Source organism: Sceloporus occidentalis, unplaced genomic scaffold (genome assembly GCF_023333645.1).
Source record: "Sceloporus occidentalis isolate IW3139 unplaced genomic scaffold, rSceOcc1.0.p SCAF_58, whole genome shotgun sequence".
Classification (NCBI taxonomy): domain Eukaryota; kingdom Metazoa; phylum Chordata; class Lepidosauria; order Squamata; family Phrynosomatidae; genus Sceloporus; species Sceloporus occidentalis.
The window spans coordinates 1821266-1842922 of NW_028317038.1; the positions used below are offsets into that span (position 1 = coordinate 1821266).

Below are 21657 nucleotides of genomic sequence, written 5' to 3' on the forward strand. Positions count from 1 at the left end.
AATGAAACGAAAGTTGCATACTGGGGTCTGAAAAGTTATGGAACTAGGCTTGGGTATCCGAAACTGAATGCACAGAGAGCAAATTAGTTTATAGATTTATGTCATGTGATATAAGATATTTCGCTGCAACATAAGGTTACAGAAAATCATCTAGATATATTACAGCAAGGAATATTTGTTGAAGCTGGTCCATAGAGCAAACAGCAAGCAAGGTACTGTTTGTCAAATTATCAACTTCATCAGTATTACAAAGAATTAATATTCTCAGCATTCTCAAATTCTTCCACTTCACTGGATTCATCCACAATCTTTCCATCAACTAGAGTTTGTGTGACAATTTTTACAATCTTCTTGGTTCTGACATCCGGTTCTGTAGAAAAGAATAACGTTGTTTAGACGCTTATATGAACCGTAATTATTAACATGGGAGTTTGTGGGATAGCTCAACATTTCAACTCCTTGATCCAACTCTATGGTAAGCCAACTCAACTATTCTCACAAGGGCAGCCCACTGAGGTCGGAATTTAATAATGCTTTCTGATACAAATGACTTGATAAGCTCAACTACAATTTCTCACAAAATTCCCAGGGTAATAATTACACTCAGTAATCAAACGTATAGCAAATATAGCCCCCATTCCACCCAATTGCAGCTGTTAATGGTGTGGCTGTATATTCTACTCAGTCCTTCCCAAACTCTGCTCATTTGGACCTAACTACGGTTATTTCCCACTAATTTTTATTTTATGCCAGTACCTCTTCTAAAACCCGGCACTGACTGGGCCTCTTTTCAGGTAGGGGCCTGGAACTGCAGCTCCACCAGCCCCTAGATTAATCCGGCCATTTGCAGTGCCCGTTAAGATTTAGGGCGGCCTGGCAGTTGCCCCCCGGCTCAGCCCGCCCCTGGTGTCTAGGCCACCTGGAGTGCATAAAGTAAAAACGTCAGACTTATGTGTGCCATTGTCATGGTGTAATCTATTACAAGCATCTATCAGTTTAATTATTTGGTGCCAAAGTATTTTTAAAGTCTTCATTGATGTGAGAGCTGAACTAAATTAATAATACTTACGCCTTGGTTGAGGTGCAATGATATTGTCCCTGTAACAAAACAAAAATATATCCTAAATTGCTGTAACACATAACATATATTCAGGATCTAATATGGTGTAATTCCACTTTTACTAAACTTTCTGGGAATTTAATAGCCTGCAATAATAATATCACAATCTACAACGCTTTATTGTGCACTTTAGTGAACATGGTGCTTCTTAAAGTCTTGAGACTACATAACTGTTCGTACTTTGTGAAACTGGTACATTTCCAATAGGAATAGCTTCCAGGCAGCTAGGGGTTTCACTCTCTGGTTGTATTAAGAGTCAGTTTTAACTTTTTATGCTTCAGTCAGCTGCTTCCCAAACTAATCACATCACTAAACCACTGGGTTGGCTGCACAAATGGCAATAAAGGTATTAATGGGCAATTGCTAGGTGCGCTGATGACCAGTTTAGGCCTGCATCCTCTTATGCTGTAGTTCACAAACAATAAAATGATCTGTTTGCACTCTCAAAGCTTTTGAAGTAAGCAGCTGAAGTGTACAACTGGGCATCTTCCCATTGCAGACATGCCATTCATGCATAATCATTCATTCATCACATTTTCTGTTTCATTAAGCACAGAGAACACAGGAAGTCTTACATTCCTTTAACATACATTTCATTAGCTTTACTTTTTTATCATATTTACTGAAGAGGACAGCCAGGGAATGTTGTCATGTATGTGTGGACAGAGCGATTACTTATCACACAGACCTGTGACATTCTCTGGGTAAAATGTGTTTTAATTTAATTTTAATATGAAATAACCAAGACCCAGCTCCTGTCACCAAGGCAGCATTGAGTACTTACTCATATTCCCCTTCTAGAAGACGTCGATACTCCTTAATTTCAGCCTCTAGAGTCTCTTTGATCTTTAGGAGAGCTTCATATTCTAGCTTATTGTTCTGTCCTGTGCTCACAATCTCTGATATTTCTTGTTCCAGTTGAGTGACACAGCTCTGCAGCCTATCCAGCTCATTCTTGTACCTAACTTCAGTGTTTTCAAGATCTTGTCTTAGAGAATTTACCTGCACAAAGGCAAAATAAAAGCATTTTGCTCACAAATACTGGGTGCGTACTGGTCTTCTCCGTATTTTTTTTCTGTATTTGTTTGTAATTCTCTGACATATTTTGTACATCCGTACAATACAGACCACTGTATTATGTACTTACAAATATAATATAAATAATCACTCCATATAAAAGAGACATATCAACAGATTTTAAAATTGCGTGGTCCTTTCCTTTAAGAGGTACACATATGGCAATGGCATTTACATGTCACATTTTTTCACCTGGTTCTTCATTGATTCCAGATCCAACTGCAGTGCCTGTAAGGAGCTCCGTTTCTCACGTAGCTCCACCTGAACTCTTTGAGCTTCTTGATCTTCCCTTTGCAATTGCAGTGTAACAGACTCATACTAAAATATCAGAGACAATATGATTTAATTTTATGAATACAAAAGAGACACAAAATCTTATACAATAAGAAACCCAGATATGTACATTGAAGCTGAGATAAGTAGCTATAGTTTTATTTACCAAGATACAAAATAATGCATAACAAAATCAATTTCTAGCATATCAGAATTGAGAACTCATATAAAGAGGCTGAGGCTCCTTGCCTGCCTGCCAAGCCCCCCCCCCATGTCTAAGTCACCCTGTGCTCATTGGGGGGGCACAAGGTGAACAGAAAACCCCGTCTGGTCTGCCCTAACCAGACTCCCATGCACCTGACCGGGACCTAGCCACAAATCCATGGAACTGTGCGGTGGCTAGTGCGGGCTGTCTGGTAGTGATGGGATTATACTCCTGATCTAATTATGTTTGGGTGTATAAATATAAACTTAGTTCCTGTTTTGCACCTCCACATTAGGTCTGTCTGATGACTGGGGTGGGCTGCAAAGACAACTTATTGTCATTTTCCAAGAGACATTATAGTTTGCTTCTTAAAGAGATGAGAAAAACCTGGTTAAAAAAAGATCTCATGGGCAACACATGTGTCTAATTACTTATAACATAATTGCTAATGATGTAATACTATCCTGCTGGTCTTATATATACCTAAAAATTATTTAACGTACTTGATATTGAAATCTATAGATGTAATAATCTTTGTTCTACCCGATGTTATTTAAGATGTTGATTTAGGCCATTTTTTTTAAATTGTACATATATCTAATTCAATATTGGTTCTGTTGTATATGGGGAATCATTCTTACATAAAAATAATTTTCTTTTTTTTAAAAATTTTTAATATTTGGTTAATGCTCACACGAAGATACACCGACAGTCTAAAATGGTTTAATATGAGACAAGGGATACTGATTATGCACTCTTAATATTTTCAATTACTAATTAAGATTTTATTTTATAATAACTTTAAAGTTTGGTTTAAAATTTGAGTGCTATCACCCATCTTGCAACTTATAATCGTTAGAATTTTGCACTACCCCACATTGGTTAATCGAAATTGCAATAATTTAACACAACAGGATAGAAGCTAAAGGTTTTTTTTCTCCTACTCCGGGCTCATAAAGTTGACAAATATAATATATAAAGATAAAGATAGACACAAGGATATGGTAAAATAGGATGTAGTTTATACAAGTTTTTTTTTTTATTTGAGATGATAAAGAGGACAAATTAATGTCAATACATTATAATGCTTACATAAGGATATATAGTCACTCCTAAATTGTTTAATAGGAATACATAATGATTGTGCACTACACTATAATGGGTAATGTGAAATGTAATAGCCACAATATGATAGAGGTTAAAGGATTTTTTTCTTCTCTCTTCTCCTCTCTTTCTGGTAATGACCCTCGACTGATATAATCCGCTTTGGCCAACCACACCTCCAATATATATATCCCAGATGGTTCAGGGATGTTTTCTCTTCCCAGAGAGGTTGGCTTGCAGCCCCCTCCTGGTTGAGGGGTTTAGAATGTGTGTTATATGTTAAAATGTTTTTTGCTTTTTATTTTCTTTTCTCTATTTTTGCTCTGTGGACCCTTCTTCTTGACCCGTCAGACCCATCTTGGGGCTGAACGTTTCGGCAGGATCCATTGCAAGGGTATAGTAGACTCACTGTTATGATCCTTAAACTGGGAACCATTAACACTCAGGGGTTGAATTCACCTTACAAGAGATCTTTCTTATATGATCTCTTAGTAAAAGAAAATGTAGACATCGCATTTATTCAGGAATCCCATTGGAAACAACACCAAAATCCACAATGGAAATATCGTAGGCACCCTCATATTTATTCATCATCCCCACCAGACAAAAAGAAGAGAGGAGTGGCAATTCCTTTTTCATGAAAGAGATCAGAAGGTAAGATAGATTATTCTTATATTAATGATATCCTGTACACACTAATGGTTCTCTATGCCCCCTCAGACCATTTGATTAAATATATAAATGACTCAATGGAGAGTTGAGAAAAGATAGCCAAAGGCCTAATCGCCATGGGAGGAGATCTAAATTTCATCCAGGATTTTGACCTAGATTGTAAATCCCTAAAGAAAATGGGGAAATGTGCTAAAAGACTCAGAGCTAGAGCAGAACCCTTTTCGGCACATCTATTTAAACATAATATCTATGATGTTTGGAGGTCACAGCACCCATGCGAGAAAGATTTTTCCTTCAATATGAGGGTTACTTACTAGTAAATATATTATTAGCTTGCAAAGTATGCTTTGCCCGAAATTGGAAAAGGCAGGATATTCCTACTTGGGAAGAAATTAGTAATCCAATTAAAGTTCAGGCCTCCTCTGAGAAATATTTCTATAAAAGAGATGAGAATACACTAGAGTCTTATGATATGGTCAGGTTGACACCAGTTCCATGACCTGGACCTCATATAATCTATCAACACTTTATCTTTTTTTTTTTTTTCTTCTCTCTGCATGAGTTTAGCTAATCCAAAACAAGGCTTCCTTGGGGTCTGCAGGTCTTGAGAGGGATAGTCACACGGAGCATTAATATTGTCCTGTATATGTTTATGTCTAGGAATGTATTGTTTGTAGACGTCTAAGTCTATTTCAAGTAGATCTCAAATAGAAAAGATAACGGTTATTGGTGATTACTGCAGCTGACACTTAGAATATGCAACATTGTTTATGTTTAATTTTTTTTAACAACTTACCTTTTCAGCTGCTCGTCCTGTAATCTGATTTTTTGTTTAATTTATTATACTATGTATGTTTTAAAAATTAATAAATTATTTCCAAACAAAAAAAAGTTGTTGTACCTGAGACTGGAATAATGCATCTGCTTCCTCTTTATTTCTTTTTATTATGTCTTCATATTGCAAGCGGATGTCAGATAAGATAGAATTAAGGTCTGGAGCCTGAGCAGCATCAACCTTGACATCCAATTTTCCCCTGGCAAGCAATTCTTTAAGAGCTGCAACTTCCTGTAATACAAACCATACTTGTCAAGCAAATATTGACATATATACCCCTTTTCAGTATATGTTAGCTGAGTTTTTTTTGATGCTGGGCTTGTGAATCACAACAGTATCATTGTTCTGCTGTTATGCGTCCTTGGAATATTGTGGGTGTTTTTTTTAAATGATGTGGTAAAATTGGTTGCCTGGTTAATTATTGCAAGCCCTTTAAACAGTTGTTGAAGGTTACATATTAATGGTACCTGTTTATGGTCACTCTGTATAGTCATCAGCTCTTTCTGGAGGCTCTCTAGTTGCGTTTTCAAGCTAAAGACAATGGATTTGTGGTTTTCCTTAGTGTTTTGTAAAGCATTCATATCTTTTTCCACAAACCGAAGTAGAGCAGATTCGTTGCTCCATCTATTAACGTAAAAACATTTTTTCTTATTCAATTGGCACATTAGAAATTCTACAGATACGTACACAGACTGAGGAATATTTTCTTAATATTAATACTTTAATTGTTAAAAGCAAATTGAAGACAATTTAAAATTGTACAATACTGTTGTTTTACTTAGAACAAGCCTTTTTAAAATTTAACACAAGTCCCTACACGTTTGGCATGCACAGCAATTTTAAGATGTAACAAAGAACCAACGTAGATAATAGTAAAACCAGTAATTTATTCAGAAAAAGCGGTGACGTTCAGTATAACATAATCTCTCCTGTATGCAAACTGATTGTTTTAAGACAAGTCATTCAGTAATTTTATAAAGACACTTAGATTTCATGCTTGTACATTTAAATTGTCACAGAAACATTTGGTGTCTCTAGAACGGGTTGTATACTGGCCAATATAATAGGCTTGCGATCATCATTGTACATCCATTGTCCTTCTTTTGCACACTGCTTACTTAAATATCGCTTACTTAAATATCTTGTGGAGAAACAGCATAGTTACGTCCTTCTCTGATTTTGTTTCCTTTAATTTGTGAGACTATCTTTCAGACTTCCTATATGTAGCTGATACTCACTTCACCTGGAAGTCATCAGCAGCTAGTCTGGTGTTATCAATTTCAAGCATGAGCCTGGTGTTCTCCAAGGTAGCACTTGCAATCTGGAATATCAGTGGAGAAAAGGTTATGAAACAGACAGCATTCTGCATCTTGCACTGATAATGGTAATATGACCAGTAAAAAATTTTCGTATTAAATTATGCTAATTATGATTTGGCATCCACTGGCCCTTTGGTCAACATGAGTTTGGCATCCCCTTGAGTACTGGCTATGTAAGGAAGCCGAGGGCTAAACATTTCCTGACCTGATTAAGATATTTACCGTATTTGCTCGATTATAAGACGGTTTTTTTCAGAGTAAATGCTCTGAAAAATACCCCTCGTCTTGTAATCGGGGTCGTCTTCTAATCAGACCTCAAATGAGGTCTGACTATTAGACTAAGATCCAGATCCCCCGCATCGCTGCAGGGGACCTGGATCCTCCTGTATGGTAACCTCAGCTGCTGCCGGCGTCTATCACCGAGCGCCGGCGAAAGTGCCGGCAGCAGCCGAGGTTGCATACGCGCGTACCTTCCTGCTCCCGGGATAGCCCGCCCACTGCGGGGAAGCAGAGCCGGTTGGGGAGATTGCTGCAGGACCGGGACCCGGCGGCACTGTGCCGTCCCAAAGCAGATCCGGTAGACCTCTTCAATTTTCTGGAGGAGGCGGGGCCTAGCGGGGTCACACAGCATCATGCTGAAATCCCGTGGGAGCTGCAGCAAGCGCCTGCTGAGGCATCGCGGTGAGTGAAGTGCCTGAGTATATTAGTGTCTGGGTAGGTAGGTAAGTGTCAGAGTGGGTAGGTAAGTGTAAGTGTCTGGGTGGGTATTTTAGTGTCTGGGTATGTAAGTGTCCCCCTATATGCCACTCTGTCCCATGATATGCCTTTTAACCCCCTATATGCCAGGGTGGCATATAGGGGGTTAAAAGGCATAACATGGGGCAGAGTGGCATATAGGAGGGTATAAGGCATGCCTGGGGGCAGATGTGCATAACTGGCTGCAGATGAGCATAACTGGGGGCAGGTTGGTAAATAAAAGGAAATTAAAAACAAAAAAATAGACATGAATTATTATTTACTAGTAAAACTTTTTTCCTATAGGGTCGTCTTATAATCAGACTTTTTCTTTTTTTTCCTAAATTAATATTCAGATTTTGGGGGTCGTCTTATAATCAGGGTCGTCTTATAATCGAGCAAATACGGTATTACTCTGCGAAATGAGAGAGCATTAGTCAGCTGGTTTGGTTTTGCAGAAAAGTAGACGAATCATTTTCAACAATTGGCATCGGAGGAATAATGCATTTTTTGCTTGGGGTTGGGTACTTCAGTTGAGGAAGAGAGTCAGGATGCAGTGGTGAGCCACTTTATATTATACCTATATAGAGCACCTATATGGAGCACCAGGGGGTCATGGAACATAAATGGGGTTTCTATTTCAAACCAGTGTTTTTTGGGGGATTGTGATAAATGTAAATGTGAGTTTTGCTTTGTAGTAGTCCTGTTTCTCCTAACATAGAAATACACAATTATTCTGGCTGATATGTATGTGCTAAAACCTATTTTTATGTGAGGAATTCTGTACTTTCTATTAAAAAAAAAGCAGTAGGCTTATACAAAACTTAAACAAAAAGCAGGAGAATGCTCTATAATAAGAAACAAATTTTTGTTCTTATGCCATGAACTGACAGTTATTTTAGACTATTTTAACAGTCCATCATTTGACTTCTAATAATATACTTATGCTTCTGTAAATATAGATAAAATAGTTTCTAGACTATTTTGTGTTTATATTCTCACCTTGGAAACTTTTTTCTTTTACATTTACAATGAAAGGTATTTCTGGTAAATATTTGCAGCCAGACCCTGTGCACTGTACTAATATTAGTTTTCCGTGACTTTTCATTCTTATATAATGGTGAGACCATTCACATTTACTCAATACTATCATATTCTGATAACAGTATGCAGAAACTGTCTATAAATATAGAATAATTGACATAAAGTGATTTAATGAATTTTTCAAGTCTGCAAACTAATGTGAAATTTATGTTAGCTGTCCCAACTTAGAGAGGTTACAGGGGTGGACTATGGCAGTTGTCAAATAGAACAACTAATCCTGATAAAGTATACTTTAAAACAGTACCTTCTAGACATGACCTTCAGAAAAAAATATCATATATAGTAGATATAAAAACATATGAATAATGCCCGATGCATATGTCTCAATATACCATACATAATAGTGTTGAGTATTCTGCTTGTAGGGATTATTACTGATTATTAACTTAGGCCTGGTTAACAGGTTTTATTTTTATTCTTACCTGATTCCTGAGAGTGCTGATGGCAGTGTATTGCACACTATGATCACTCTTCACACCTCTTTCCTCTGACAGCTTCTCCCGTATCTGTTTCTCTAGATGCTCATTTGATTTTTCCAAAGCACAAACCGTCTCCAAGTAGTTGGCCAATCTATGGTTTAGATTCTGCATCAGCTCCTTCTCGTTAGATCCATTAGGCATTGCTGTAAATATGGGGATTGCAACTGAGGGTCTTGGTTTTCCACAGTAAGAAAGACTTGCTTTGGACAATTTGAAGTTTGAGGACCCCCCACAGATGGATCTAACAGAAGCCATGAGAATAATCTGCATATAAAAGAACAGATGAAATGGACCAATGATTTGTAGAGACATTTAAAATCAAGCACTGTATCACACTGATTTATATCATTTGTAACAATTATATAAAATCTCTCTTCTGCCACTGATTCCTCTTGGTATATAACCCAGCAACCTGTCAACTTTTTGTGATTCTTTATTGCATTCCCCGCGTACTTATAAGTACTCAGAAATAATTACTCCCAAGTCTCTCTCTCCTATTGTCAATGACAGAACAGTGTACCCAATGCTATATTATGCCTTGGAATTTTTGGGTCCTAAATTCATTATTTTACAATTATTAACATACTGCCACACTCTCAATTCTTCTTCTAATTTACTTAAATCACTTGCTGTTTGACTTGGAATGTCTACCCTTTGTATAATTTGCAAAAAGACATACCTTATAACTGTATTATAAAGTATGACTCCCAATGTAGATACCTGGGATATATCTCTTTAATATAAACCATACACATAAGTGACCACACTATTATAAAAACAACAAACACATAAAACATATTATCAACAAATACAGAATGTATGAGTAGATGAAATAAATCACTTTTAAATCTAGTATAGTATAAATGGCTTATGAGACATGGCATATAAAATGAAAAAGTTACCCAAAGGCAAATATATACAACCCAAAGTATAGGGCATATAAATCACCTAAATAAAAAAAATATATAAACAGTATATACCCCCAATAATCATTGTGGGAACTCTAAATAATGCCCACAAAGACAGAATAAATTCCACTGTTTGGGTTTGGATATTAAAATATGGATAAGCCAGTTTGTTGAGCGACATATAGTTAATAGAGTATAGTCAGATAAAGATCTTGTTACAAGTGGGGTACCTCAGGTATCTACATTGGGTGTGATCGCTGTTAGCAATTATATATATATATATTTGTTGATTTTTTTTTTTTGTCCGATTTTGGTGTGTTAACCACACTTTTTTTAAACGTAAGTAACACACCAAAATTGGACAGAAAAATTTGATCTCACTATTAATATATATATATGATTGCTAACAGCAATCACACTCCTATCATGCTCAGACAACAAGTGCATGCTAGAACCTGGGCATGATAGGACTGTGAATGCTGTTAACAATTATACATATATATATATATATATAGTTATTGATTTTTTTGGTATAATTTTTGTGTGTTACTTTTAATAAAAGTGGTTTTTTTTTTGTTTTGTTTTTGAAGGTGTGGGGGGGGGGTCATTTTCGGTTTCGGTCAAGTGAATGCTGAATTTTCGGTTTGGGTTCGGAATTTTCATTTCGGTGCATCCCTACTATATACTAAACTAGACACTGAAGTAGTAGGCCTACACCACATCAATGTTTGGGTTAGTATATAGTGATAGGGGTTATGCTGCATTATTGTCAATGTGTGCCTCAGTATATAGTGATAGGTGTTATGCTGTACCCCTGTCAATGTTTGCCTCAGTATTTAATGATAGTTATGCTGTACCACAGTCAATGTTTGCCTCAGTATACAATAACAGTAATCCTATACCACTATCAATGTTTGCCTCAGTATATGATAGCAGTTATGCTGTACCCCAGTCAATGTGTGCCTCAGTATATAATGATAGCAGTTATGCTGTACCCCAGTCAATGTGTGCCTCAGTATATAGTGATAGGTGTTATGCTTTACCACCGTCAATGTCTCCCTTAGTATATGATAACAGTTATCCTGTACCCCTGTCAATGTTTGCCTAGCGATAGAAGCTATGCAGTTTTAAAAAGTGTGTGCCACATACAGGATCTGCCAGGTGCCAAATACTCTAGGTACGCCCCTGATCTTAACATATAATGTACAGCCTGGAAGAAAGACGGGATACGATAGAAACATTGAAACACGTAAAAGCCATCAACATGATAAAGGAGGAGAGTTTATTTAAAATAAGAAATACTTATACCACAACAACAGGGCATAGTTTTAAATTAGAGGGGCTAATGTTTAAAACTGTCAGAAAGTATTAGGTAGAGGATTGAATTGAAAATGGACACATAATGTATGTATAAGAGAAATTATTTTGCCTAATATCATTCATAAATTGCAACACATACCCTAATAGTTGCATTTCAATGATACTAATTCTGTTTTCTTCTTCGTCTAGCATTGAAACATTCACAATACACACAAGATGCCACTACGTTATAAATCTGTGATCAGTATTCTGTTTTGCATTAATTACCAAGGAAACACACATAGTAACAATACATATTTTATTTCTTCCCTTCTATTCGTCCTTCTCTTTTGTGGTGTAAATATATAAATGCTATACATGATGGCACTATGAATAATAATACCGTATATGTGAATATAATGGGCATATTTATAAATTATGATATTGTATTAAATATCTTCTGGTAAGTAAAAAGTCCTTGGTAAACACATAGAAAACAGAGGGGGAGCATATTTAATGCTGTACTCACGTGGAATTCTACACCTAAATTTTAACCAGGGACAATATGTTCAAGGCCGATGTACAGTACAATTCAGTGGGTGAGGAGACTTTTTAAGAGAATCTCACTGATTTAACCATTCAGGGTTGACCAAGCTCTTTCTGAATCAGCTCACTAGGGTTGAACTTTTATAATGCATAGTGAAATCAATGAATTTAAACCACAAATATCATGCAAACTATCCTGTCAGCTATATCCCTCTCTTGTATGATTGTGTGCTAGTTTATTTATGAAAAGGGATAGGGTACGCAAAGAGAAATGGTGCCCACGGGTTTAATGCAGCAATATGTATAAATTAATAGTTACTCAGATGGACAGGGCATACACAAACAGTCAATTGTTTTGGATGGAGTGACCTCCACAACAACTAATACATGGGAAACACCTTATTTCAGGGAATTGCAAATTCCTTCATCTCCTGATCCATTTGCCAGTTACACTTCCTTACACAAATTACATCACAGTTCTGATGATCGCCACAGCATAAAGTCGATAAAACACAAAAAACTTATCTCCAGTATCTCCATAGCCCATATACTTAATCCTATATATCTTATTAATGCATGTTTTTTTTTGTTGCTTGATTACGATATAAACCGTTACCCTATGTAACAATGTAAAATGAAAGCATTTTATTTAGCACGTAAAAGAAGAGCTACTGTACCTTTTTGTATGCTGATCCTCACCACGCTGATTGGTAATGTATACAGTTTTTCCAGATTCACTTTATATAACACAGGAACGAGGGAGGTCTCACAAAAATTGCTTAAGTAATTTACAGTAATCTGTAATGTCAAAATGCTTTTTCAGTGAGGTCCTAACTTGGCAAAAGGGTGACTAGGGCTGTATTCACACCTACATTGTTGGTTGAGAAATGGGAGGGGGTAACATATGGAGTATCTGAGGCTTGCACAGTGCAAGGTTTAGACATTCTTTAACTATTTAATTCAGTGAAAGTGTGAAGTATTTTGCATAGCAGTAATAGGTACTTTATACTATATTATAGACATATATATGTTATTTTTCACAACATTGGATAGATGAGATGCCACTGCAGAAAACAATATGTTCAGCAATATCCCACAGGATGCACCAGCAAAAATGCTGCTTTTCTGAACAAAAAAAAGGCTCTTTTGGGGAGTTTTTCAATTTTTATTATGTGTTATGATCATACCTCCCAAGTGTCACAATTTTTGGGCATTGACCCTGCTGTCTAACTTATCTGTTTTTTACAGACCGTGGGGATCAAAGTGAGATCCTCTGACTTTCCTTGACATCCCAGAGAAGATGTGTGCTGTTGCACATTCATATTTAATTACTGGAGATAAAGTTATCCAGTGCCATTTTATGTTTTGTAATATAATATTGATGACCAGATTATTGATGAGCAAATTATCTTCGAAAGGACCACGCATTGTGGGTGCCCCCTGTCCAGTGGGGACCACCAACAGCAGTTCCTCCAACCAACCCCCTGAAACCATAGAATTCAAAAAGATGCACTAATTATACTAGTTAGTGTGCTTAAGTATTTTACTGTGTGTGTGTAAGTATGTTGCTGTGTGTCTATGTGTGTACAATGAGCTTGGCTTGGTGGCCTCAACTGTACTTTCTTATGCAGCTGTGTAGAACCATTTGAAAACACAGCAATTGCCATTGAAGATGTTCACAAAGGAGCTGCAATACATAAGGCTTTGGACATTGTCTTGCTAATCAATATACCAGTCTTACAAAATCACTAGTATGTGATATTATGTGATATACTATATCCATCTAATCTATCTGTCTATCTTTATTAATCAAGATAACATGCACATTCATTTGAGAAGCTAGAATGGTTATATGGAGATATACAAGGCATCAATGTACGTGTAACATGCATTGATGAGGTTAAAGAGGTACTTCCACAACATGCTTTAATTACAAGCATGATACAACAAAATAAATTTTCAGGTATATTGTGGTGTTTTTTGTTTTAAACAGTTTTAGTTTTTTGCATAATATCATGTTTTCATGTAGCTGCATATTAGCCATTTGTATTGTGTTCTACTTAGCACAATCTATTTGACAAACACCCTGACTCCTTATCATGCTGCTTGTCTTAAACAATATAATGGCTCATTGTGAATCAGCCAGCAGTACATTCTGAATGAAAGTCTATGTAGGAAGGTACCGGCTGAGTGTGGTGCTTGTGCATGGAGAGTCACCCAAAATATCACTGCACTGGCTGAGGAAGTCATGGACTGACGAAACGCGTCCCAGTGAGCCTATTTGAGCACTTTATTATAATATATTTTATTAATGATTAAGTGTTTTGTAGTATTTCATAAATTGTTTAAAATTTTTAATTATATACGCTATCTTGAGTGATTATTCTCCAAAAAGGGGCTTGGGACACGGCCTTAAGAGTGTCCAACGTATGCTTTATGAGCCTACATTTTTAATTTGGTGAGCAGGCTGTGAGTTTTACAGTTTTATTGGATGCAGTGATGTTTTTTGCGCTATGATGTCTCTCTTTGCTTTTTATATTCCGTGTGGTATTTGCATCAATTGAGACCGCTGAACAACCCGTATTTTTAATTTATTTTATCTTGTGGATTCTAAATTATATAAAGTGCTAAGTTAGAGGAACTCTTTCTTTTCTATTGCTTGACATTTACACTATTGCATATTTACAGAGGCGTATCTAGGGTATGGCACCTATGGCAACCGCTCGGCGCCCCTCATTCTCCTCCACGAGGCCTCTGCCTCCGTAGCGGTGCCGGCACCAGCGAGCGGCTTTTAAACGCTGTCTCTTTTTTTTTTTTTTTTTGATGCGGAGGAGAGAGAGGGGCGCCGAGCAACCACTCGGCACCCCTCGTTCTCCCCCACATCAAAAAAAAAAAAAAACAGCGTTTAAAAGCCGCTCGCTGGTGCCCGCTGCTTCAGTGCTGAGCGCCGAAATATGACGTCCCGTGCTCCCGTCGCTGGACCTCAAGGTGAGAACTACAAAGGGGGAGAGGGGTTAGGGAGTGATAAGGGAGGGAGAGGGGTTAGGGAGTGATAAGGGAGGGAGAGGGGTTAGGGAGTGATAATGGAAGGAGAGGGGTTAGGGAGTGATAATGGAAGGAGAGGGGTTAGGGAGTGATAAGGGAGGGAGAGGGGTTAGGGAGTGATAAGGGAAGGAGAGGGGTTAGAGAGTGATAAGGGAGGGAGAGTGGTTAGAGAGTGATAAGGGAGGGAGAAGGGTTAGAGAGTGATAAGGGAGGGAGAGGGGTTAGAAAGTGATAATGGAAGGAGAGGGGTTAGGGAGTGATAATAGAAGGAGAGGGGTTAGGGAGTGATAAGGGAGGGAGAGGGGTTAGGGAGTGATAAGGGAGGGAGAGGGGTTAGGGAGTGATAAGGGAGGGAGAGGGGTTAGGGAGTGATAATGGAAGGAGAGGGGTTAGGGAGTGATAATGGAAGGAGAGGGGTTAGGGAGTGATAAGGGAGGGAGAGGGGTTAGGGAGTGATAAGGGAGGGAGAGGGGTTAGGGAGTGATAAGGGAAGGAGAGGGGTTAGAGAGTGATAAGGGAGGGAGAGTGGTTAGAGAGTGATAAGGGAGGGAGAAGGGTTAGAGAGTGATAAGGGAGGGAGAGGGGTTAGAAAGTGATAAGGGAGGGAGAGGGGTTAGAAAGTGATAAGGGAGGGAGAGGGGTTAGAAAGTGATATAAGTAAAGAGTGGATTAATGTGTGCATGCATGTGGCTGAATTGTCTGAATGAGGGAGAGCATGAGTTAATGTGTGGATGAGTGGTCTGAATTAAAGTGTGAATTAGTGAGTGACTTTAAAAGTGTTTGTGTATCATAGATGTATAATTGTGGAAGGGCAAAGATGGCACTAGCAGGAGGTTTGAGCCTTGGGGACCAAGATGGCACAGGCAGGGTGTATATGGGACAAAGATGGCACAGGCTGGACTGTTTGGGGACAAAGTTGACTTGTGCTGGGCTATGTGGGGACACAGATGGCTAATCTTATATGTGTGTGTAATTTGGGTGCTGGTCAGGTTCTATGTGGGCAGTGTGGACGCCAGGGCTGGCTTTGGGGTGTGCAACCTGTGATCTATGTCTGTAATTTAGGGGGTTTTAAATATACCTTTTAATGCCGTGTTTTTATGTGAATTCCAATTGATCTATACCTGCAAAGCTGGGTTTTTGTGTTATTCTGTAGATCCATATCTGCTATGCTATATTTCCATACATTATTTATGTATACCTGCAAATACAGGGTTAATATGTCTTATTCAGTTGATTAATACCTGCAATGCTGTTTCCATGTATTTATTTGATCTATACCTGCGATGCTACGTTTCATATATTATTATTGTATACCTGCAAATACAGGATTTGTATGTCTGATTCTGTTTATTTGATATATATCAAATATCATATAAATATCATATATAGATCACAAGTGAATTTCAATTGATCTGGGTTTGTGTGTTGATCTATACCTGCTATCGGCAGCAGGGACTAATATTTATATATATATGGGCAGCAGGGGCTAATAAATGGGTTTTAGATATTTGGACAGGGGCGCAATTTCAGTGCTTGCCATAGGCGCTATTTTCAGTAGATACGCCTCTGCATATTTATTTGTGGGGGAGTTTTTATATGCACTTTTGAAGAGTTTCTCATTATAGCAGCTTATTTAAAATTATTGGTTATCATATTTTAGTTATTTTTAGCCAGCCTTTTTAACCTCTTTTAATTTGTCTACCCAAAATATCACATGACTGACAACAATGGCAGCCTCTAGGAGTGCAGGTAAAGGAAGGTTACTAGAGCCAAAGGCGATAAAACCAGGCTTCTGTCAATGCTAACGTACATTACAGTACACAGCACTTTAATTTATACTCAAGGAGAAAAATAGCAGTCTATTTCACTGATGTGTCAACTTGCCATGTGTGTGTGGAATGTTTTCCATCGGGTGATCACCCTGTCATGTTTACATTTGCTTGCTGTGTATTTATTGCTTGTGTGTAACGCCCTTAGTCTATAAGATCATTTTTCTTATCTGTCTTGAAGACCATTTGAAATGAATTTCACACACAGGATCAACATTTCCATTGTCAAATATTCTGATATTTTACGTAGCTAGGTACATAAGTCTATCATAATTTAAATAGGAACTCTCTGACTCAGGTTTTACATATCTAAATTCATTCATTAAAACTACATATTGCTGTTTTTTTGGGGGGGAGTGGGAGTCAGTGTAATCATTTTGGAGATACTTAGTTCATAACAGTGATCAGTGGCATCGCTACAGGGGGGCAATTGCCCCCCCTAGGTTATTCCTTGCCCCCCGCCGAATTTGGAACCACCGGATTGCCCGGGACAGTATGGCAATGGGACTTTAAATCACTGTCTTTTTTAATATATATTTTTATTTGACGCGGAGGAGAGAGAGGGGCGCCTAGCAAATGCTCGGCGCCTCTTATTCTCCTCCGCGAGGCCTCAACCTCCGTTGCGGTGCTGCATTTCATGCTGAGTGCCGGAATATGACGTCAGATACCGGCACTCAGCAGTGAAGCAGCTTGCGCCATGGCAGAGCAGGGAGACAGAAGCCTTGTGCTCCCGCTGCAGGACTTAAAGGTGAGTGAACTACAAATGGGGAGAAGGTAAATAGTGAGGAAGGGGAGGGAGAGGGGTTAAAAAGTGATAAGGGAGGGAGAGGGGGTAGATAGTGAGAAAGGGGGTGATGGGATAGATAGTGAGAAAGAGGATAGTAAGAATATTGAAATAAGTAGAGTGTGAATAAGTATGAATTAATGTGTGGATGCATTGTGTGAATTAGTAAGTGACTGTAAAAGTGTTTGTGTATCAGATATATAATTGTGGAAAGGCAACGATGGCACTAGCAGGGTGTTTGAGCCCTCGGGACCAAGGTGGCACAGGCAGGGTATTTATGGGACAAAGATGGCACAGGCCGGGCTGTTTGGAAACAAAGCTGACTTGTGCTGGGCTGTTTGGGGACAAAGATGGAAAATCCTATGTTTGTTATTTGGGTGCTGGTCAGGTTCTATTAGAGCAGTGTGGACACCAGGGCTGGCTTTGGAATGTGCAACCTGTGATTTATGCCTGTAATTTAGTTTTTTTTTACCTTTAATGCCATGTTTTTATGTGAATTCCAATTTTAAGGCAAGACAGGAGGCTTCCTATTTTGCATATCTTCCTTTACTCCCACCAGTAGCAGCAAAGAAAGAGTTAATAACATAAGTGGAAACAACCAATAGAAAACAATACATAGTTGGTATATAAACCCCTAAACCATCCTCCTCTTCCTCTTTCTTTGCTGCTCACCGTAGCTGCAGGTCAGTCCTCTTCCTTCTCATGTTTTATCTCCTGGTTTTTTATTGAAATATTCATCCTACTGTGAATTCTCTGGATATTTAATTATTATTATATATATATTTTTGTGCTATTTTATATTGGTTTTTTCCACGGACGCTATCGGTCCGTTTTGGGGTTTTTTCCCTCTTTTCTCCTCGTTCTCCGGGTCCCCCTTTATCCCTCCCCCCTCCCCTCGCCCTGATCCCTAGTATCCTTACTTGCTCCATTTTTTCGTCTTTTTCATCCTTTCGTCTACCGTTCGTCGTACCGTACCTTCTCTATTGCTGGCTTTTCTCCGGTCCCCTCCTTGTCTCTTTCGGATACTCCCGCATTCGGTTGTTCCGATCACACGGAGCTGCACGTCAGTCATCTCGGTTTGGCGGCAGGATCTCGCATCGCGAGATCTCGCCGCCATCTTGCTTCACCGTTTTTTTTGCGCGCTCACGGCGGCCATGTTGGTGTCCTCTCCTAGTGTGGCTTAGTTAGCGGCCATCTTGGGAGTGGCGGCTGGGTCTCGCGACGCTTATGCGAGCTCCAGTCGTCATCTTTACATTAGTTTCTACGGAGTTTTTACTAACTTACCTCATTATGTCGTGTATTCTTCATACGGAAGCGAATTTACGGATTTTCTTTCATTGTGACCATATCGGGTGAGCCCCTGCCTATCTACTTTATTGATTTTTATACAGGCCGTGTCCCTGCTTTGCACTATTATCGGCAGGCTGAGCCCCTGCTTTGTCCTCTCATTGTTTTTGGGGAATTATCGGCTATACTCTTCCTGTGGATAAAAAATGTATTATAAGTGTGCCCTATTGCTTCTACCTACCCGCCCTTTACATTATCTTTTCTCTTTTTCTCTTCAGACAGTATGTCTCAAGATAACATGCCCTCCCAGGATGCCTTTATGGCCTGGTTAGAAGCAAAATTCTCTAATTCATTGGAGTCTTTCTTTTCAAAAATGTCAACTAATCTACCCCAGGGACATCCCCCTGCCCCTCCAGGCCCCACTACTGTTCATAATCTGACAAATCTGAAGGGGAAGTTTCCGTCTCTAAGCGCCCCTGGAAGGGCAGTAGTATTTCAGCCGGCAAGCCCCAAATCCTCTGGCACTCCTATCAATGACCCACTATCCATAGTGGATGAATGGCGGGCAGATTCATCTAGCGAATCTGAAGTGTCAACTAATCTGGTCTCGTCCAGAGATTTTGACTCCGGGTTCATCCGTGAGTATTTGGTGGATGAGCCCCACCTTGCCGATACGGCTTCCACTTCCACTGACCTCCCGGTCCTCGACCCTACAGGGTCTTCTCTCTTTGACCCCACCACCATGCGCCACCCTAGGGCCACCGAGTGGGCTCCCCCCAAGCATATCGCTCTCTATTTACATAAATATTACAGAAACCTCTCCCCAAGGAGGTCCGCAATAAACTTAGAGCTGAATGCCCTCAGCCATGCATCCCTGACAAAGTTTTTCTTACCCCGAAGTTCGATCCTAACGTGGTTGCTTTGTTATACATAAATAAGAGAGATCCTAGAAAAGGATTAGAGCAAGGCCTTAAGTCAGCACAGGATAAACTCCTTTTCGAGATTGGGCTCCGCATGGACCCCCGTCTGGCCGAATTAGGCACCAAAGATCGAGAGGTGCGGCCGCCAACGGCTTACTTTTTGGAGACGCATTCGTTAAAGAATTGAATCGCCATGTATCCCTGATGACGTCTTGGAATAAGGCCAAGCTATCTATGAAGAGGGTTTTTCAAACGGGCCCCCATTTTTCTGGGAGGGCTGGACGACCGCGGGGCCGGGCTGCCAGCCGTTCATCATCCCAAGGCTCCCGGAATTTCCCTCAGACCCAGGCCTCGTACAGACCACCATACCAACAAAGGACCTTCAACCCACGTGGAGGAAATAGAGGCAGAGGCGCTCCAGGATTCCCCAGAGGACGTTCCAGTTTTGGTAAGTCCAATTGTTTCTTATCCTTTTTCCCTCTATGGGTTGGGGGCCGTATATCTCGTTTTTTCCACAACTGGGTGTGGATTTCGTCAGACCCATGGATCCTCCATACGGTCCAGGGTTTCCAGATAGACTTCGTCTCTCCCCCTTTTAACTACGCAGACCTCGCCCCTCAAACGGATCTTTGACCGACCAGGCTTTGATAGAGACAGAGCTTCGCGCCTTAAGCGACAAAGGGGCTATTCAACGGGCTTCAGGCCCCATTGGCTTCCTGAGTTCTATCTTCCTAGTACGCAAGCGCACCAGAGACTTCCGCCCTGTGATCAATCTCCGGGCTCTCAACGCCTTTGTATTTTATCGCCATTTACTCTGAAATCTGAACTCGTCCCAAGCCAACACATCCTCTTCTTGGGTTTCGAAATAGACTCACAGGCGGTCATGCTTTGACTCCCGAGGTCCAAAATAGTCTCTATTCGGAAAGAGATCCGGGCTCTTCTTCGCCGAGATTCTTGCTCCCTCCGTCTCTTAGCTCGGGTGGTAGGTCTCCTCTCGTCCTCCATTCAGGCGATCTTCCCCACTCCTTTCCATTATTGAGCTCTTCAGCGCCTCAAGGCTCACCACTTGAGGAAGACTCCTTCTTATGACCAGGTGGTTCAGCTGACACTAGAGGTGTGTCAGGAGCTTCGCTGGTGGCTACGCCACATGGAAGCTTGGAACGGCCGAGTGATCTTCGGTACTCAGCCGGATTTCATCCTCGAATCCGACGCCAGTTTACTAGGTTGGGGCGCAGCCTCCGACTCAGAGGCGACCGGAGGCCGCTGGTTTCCGGAGGAACGCTCGCTCCATATCAACTGTCTGGAGTTGATTGCAGGTTCATTCGCGATCAGGAGCCTGGTCAAAGACCGTTCGGATTGTTGTCTCCTTCTTCGGATGGACAACATTTCAGCAGTGCGATATATCAACCGTTTGGGGGGCACTCGATCCAAACGCCTCACGGAAGTAACGAAGGACATCTTCGAATTCTGTCTCGCACGCAATATCACTCTGCAAGCGGAATACCTCCCGGGGGTCGAGAATCTCCTAGCGGACTGGTTCTCCACACACTGGCGGGATGCAAGCGACTGGAGACTCCACAGTCAGGTCTTCCAGGATCTCCAACGTCGGAGAGGCCCTTTTCACCTGGACCTGTTTGCGTCCAGGACAAATCGCCAGACGGAAGACTTTTACAGCTGGCTCCCAGACCCGGAGGCACTGGCGACGGACGCCTTCATGCAGGTGTGGCCAACATTGGGTTTCCCCCTTTCGCCCTCATTTTGAGGGTTATCCATCACCTGTGTCGCAACGGGGGCTCTCTGGTTCTGGTGACCCCCCTCTGGCATGCACAGCCATGGTTTCCAGCCCTGTTACAGGTATCTGTCCGGGACCCTCTGGCTCTCCCGTCCTTACCTACTTTGCTGTCGGGCCCGGAGGGCCAAATCCACCCTCTCATTCAGGAAGGACGTCTCCTCCTGGTAGCGTGGGCGATTTCGGGGGACTCCAATCAGGCTCGGGCCTATCGGAGGCAGATCAATCCCTACTGCGCGAATCTTGGGCTCCAGGTACCAGAAAGTCGTACCGGGCAGCTTGGCGAGTCTGGGCTACTTGGTGTTTGGGATGGCAAGTGGATCCCCA

The 21657-nt window shown here is 40.4% G+C and overlaps 1 protein-coding gene across 1 annotated transcript; it reads right to left on the reverse strand.

Moving 5' to 3' along the window:
* Positions 1-245: 245 nt before the first annotated feature.
* LOC149287614 (keratin, type I cytoskeletal 18-like) lies at positions 246-18451 on the reverse strand. Its single transcript, XM_089492649.1, has 9 exons — positions 18310-18451; positions 8867-9066; positions 6525-6607; positions 5754-5910; positions 5353-5517; positions 2390-2515; positions 1905-2122; positions 1070-1098; positions 246-370 (listed from the first exon to the last, which is right to left on the reverse strand). Exons 1-9 carry the CDS (start codon positions 18449-18451, stop codon positions 246-248), a joined length of 1245 nt encoding a protein of 414 aa, XP_089348775.1.
* Positions 18452-21657: the final 3206 nt, after the last annotated feature.